The 3,106-nt window shown below is 39.6% G+C and overlaps 2 protein-coding genes across 2 annotated transcripts in view; one reads left to right on the top strand and one right to left on the bottom strand.

Moving 5' to 3' along the window:
* The window catches only part of LOC109958504 (B-cell receptor CD22-like), a 10,971-nt gene extending 8,452 nt beyond the window's left edge, over positions 1–2,519 (bottom strand). Inside the window, exon 1 of the mRNA XM_020597204.1 lies at positions 2,449–2,519. The gene's annotated coding sequence lies outside the window, so the exon portion shown is untranslated. The remainder of the gene's footprint in view (positions 1–2,448) is intronic.
* Positions 1,029–3,106, top strand: part of LOC109958505 (uncharacterized) — a 4,906-nt gene continuing 2,828 nt past the window's right edge. The window contains exons 1-3 of the mRNA XM_020597206.1: positions 1,029–1,253; positions 1,468–1,598; positions 2,253–2,482. Of these exons, the coding sequence (XP_020452862.1) occupies positions 1,508–1,598; positions 2,253–2,482 (321 nt within the window). The 5' untranslated portion in view covers positions 1,029–1,253; positions 1,468–1,507. The remainder of the gene's footprint in view (positions 1,254–1,467; positions 1,599–2,252; positions 2,483–3,106) is intronic.

The following is a 3,106-nucleotide window of genomic DNA, read 5'->3' as shown; positions in this document are numbered from 1 at the left end:
AGCAATTATATTAAAAGAATGTGTAAGACTACTAAGATAATGTTTTATACTCTGAAAGTTTGCATATAAACTTCTGCTATTAAAATGAATTAATGATAAATTGTTTTCAGTCTTAACATTGCTGTTAAACTGCTCATCCGTATAATACTTGCAGTTATTTTCAGAGTTCTCAAAAAAGTTTATTTCTGGGTCAAAATCTTCGTCCGGTTCATGATAATGAGTTTCAGTATTTCCAAATGTGTTCAGCTCCAGATCCAATTCGTCGAAAACTTTTAACTTGTGTGACAAATCACTTGCCTCATTCAGTACATGGGTCATGCTTGGTGTTGTAGATTCAACACTCATCTGCCCTCGCCGATATCAATACACCTGCGTGTTTCTTCATACTTCGAATTTCTCCCATACAGCCGAGGGTCCAGTTTTTAATGAATTTTTCTGGTGTGATTGCCAAGAATGTACAGACAGCCATGATGCTCTAATGCCGATCCTCTGCCTTTTCCTCTAGCACCACTAACAAGTCAGAGCATTCTGTGTGTGAAACTGACATATACTAATCGAACTGGTACATTTTGTTTAGACATTCATGGTCCTCAGAGGATGTATTCTGTTGATTTTTGATAACCCTTTATTTTTCCTGTAGCAACACTGTGAAGGTGACATTCTGTAATGAAATCTGCTACAGGCCGCAAAAGAAACTGTAGATATTTTGACTTTGGCGGCCTAACTTGTCAAATAGCACCATCACCAAGTCAAAAGAGAACCACACACACCTCCAAAAGTATTTAAATTCCCATCATTATTTAATGCCATCTTAATATCTGACCATAACATATTGTAACAAGAATAAGTGCACGTATGTGGTGGCAAGTGGTGCACTTGTCTTTCAGAAAGGGGGAACCTATTTGAAAGTAAAAAAGCCTTGCATGACTACATGGCATTACTGTGAGGAGGCGGGCCTGTTCAACCTGTTTCCTACTCACAGAAATCTGTCTTGGAAATCAGGAAGAATTCCAGGTTCCTGCGAGTGCCTTACCTTACCTTCCTGGTTAGAGTCGGAGGATGGACTAAGGCAGAGTTAGATGACGAAGTGCAGTCTCTTCACTGTTTACTGAGACAGAGTCAGAGAAAGTGTCAAAGCTTCTGCAAAGTTCATTTCAGTGGAAATAGGAGTTATTTTTAAAGGCACACCGTCATGATCTTCAAATAAGGAAGCTGCTGGCTGATGTGCTGAGGAATCTCCAGTTCGTTTTGCGGTTAGTGCTCATAAATTCCCATATTTGTCTGTATTTCTTTGCATTTCAAGGTTGTTTTCCATTTTACTTTATTTCTCATATTTACACTTTTTTGTGTTTAAATTTTGTGTTTTAATTTGAAACAAAACACAGACACAAGGACCACAGTGCTGTTGTATGCATTGCATTGCTATATTATTGAATGAAAAATAAAGTTAGGTTGTTCAAACCACAGAATAACCTATGAAATAAGGGAGACTGAGGGCAGAAAAAAAATGGAAAAGAGGAAGAAAGGAGACACGAGGAAGGTTTCCCATGGCTGTTTGCTGCTTCTGGCCCTGCTCCTAATCACGGCACTCTCCTCAGGTAACACCACATCCATATAAGACTTGTCTTCATCACTTTCTAATGCTAACTCACATAAAAACAAACAATACAATCTAAAGAAGAAGTAAACAATAGTGTCACGCCTCTTCATTCTTCTGTTACAAATCTTTCCAACCTTCCAAGAAAGTCATTGAGGCGAACACAGGTTTCCAGTTACTAGAATATTCAAATGTTTTTGTCAGCAGCGGAGGGAAACTAGACATATGACCAGAACTCAGCTCAGTAATTACTGAAGTAATGTTGTGCAAGTGTGTTGTATAAGGTCAGACCCTATGATGTGTGATCTGTCACATATCATGGTGACATAAATATGTGCCAAGCTCCTGTCTCTGGCTCCTTGGTAGTTTTATAAGTGTATAATCAACCTGCCTACATGTCTAGTCAAATTTAAAAATACAAGTAAAATGAAACCGTGTTAGAAGTTGAAAATACAGAGCTGGATTCTAATTAAATTAGAAATCATTTCAAAGTAGATTGACCACCATATAATAATGTAACAATAATAATGTTTTCAGTTTTTATTTTAATGTACATTTGTTAGAGTTTATCCAGTTATTTCCCCCTGTCGCTCTTTAATCCTTATCCCCCACCCCCACACGTACACATATCATTTACACTTAACCACTGCTCCAGCACAGAACACCCTCACAGCCACCTCCCCAGTCAGCACCGCTCCAGCACTGAACCCTGCAGCTGTTAATTACACTACATGGCCAGCTAACGTCACGGTGGCTGTGGGGCAGCCGGCGGTGTTTCGCTGTGGGGTTCCCAGCGCCTCTCCAAACCTCACATTCACCTTCTACAGGAGTCAGCACATATACAACCTCACCTGCCCTTATGGCCAAGTGGAAGCTGTCCCCCAGGTGAGCTGGTCATTGTCCTAGTGTTTCCTCTGCATGTCTCACTCTGTCCTCTTCTTCCTCTCATTAACACCGTCTTCTTGTCACACACAAGTTAGATTATTTGTTAACTTACTGTAAAACACCACACGTTATCATAATTTAACATTTTCTACCAAGGTGAGCTTGTACATAGGTCAGATTTCGCACATGGAATATTTTTACATTAAGCGGTTGCACATTGAACAACAGCTAAACTAACAATTATTTGAGGCATAGTTTAAGAATCTGGCTTGGGCTGTGGTTTAGGACAAGGAGACGAGAGAACAGTGTGTGTGTAAAAGAAGATAAGTAAGCTTTTAAAGAAAACCAGTGTGTCACATATCCTTGGTTATACTGTCTAAGATTTTCCACTCATATCAAACTCCATTAGTGATATTAGCTATACAAGGCATTTGGCAGAAACGGTGCGCGATGCTGCCGAAAAGTGTTTGGTGAACTCATTAAATGGCCAGACGAGGAAGTAATGAACAAAACCCGTCTCTTTAATAAGAGAACTAACGTAACAAAAAAACCATACAAGACACGGTGGAAACACAAAACTCACGGTCGGTATTACAGTCCGAGATCAGAGCCAGCAAACACATA

This window comes from Monopterus albus, unplaced genomic scaffold, assembly GCF_001952655.1.
Source record: "Monopterus albus unplaced genomic scaffold, M_albus_1.0 scaffold33.1, whole genome shotgun sequence".
NCBI classification, from domain to species: domain Eukaryota; kingdom Metazoa; phylum Chordata; class Actinopteri; order Synbranchiformes; family Synbranchidae; genus Monopterus; species Monopterus albus.
This window is presented reverse-complemented; position numbering and strand designations above follow the sequence as displayed.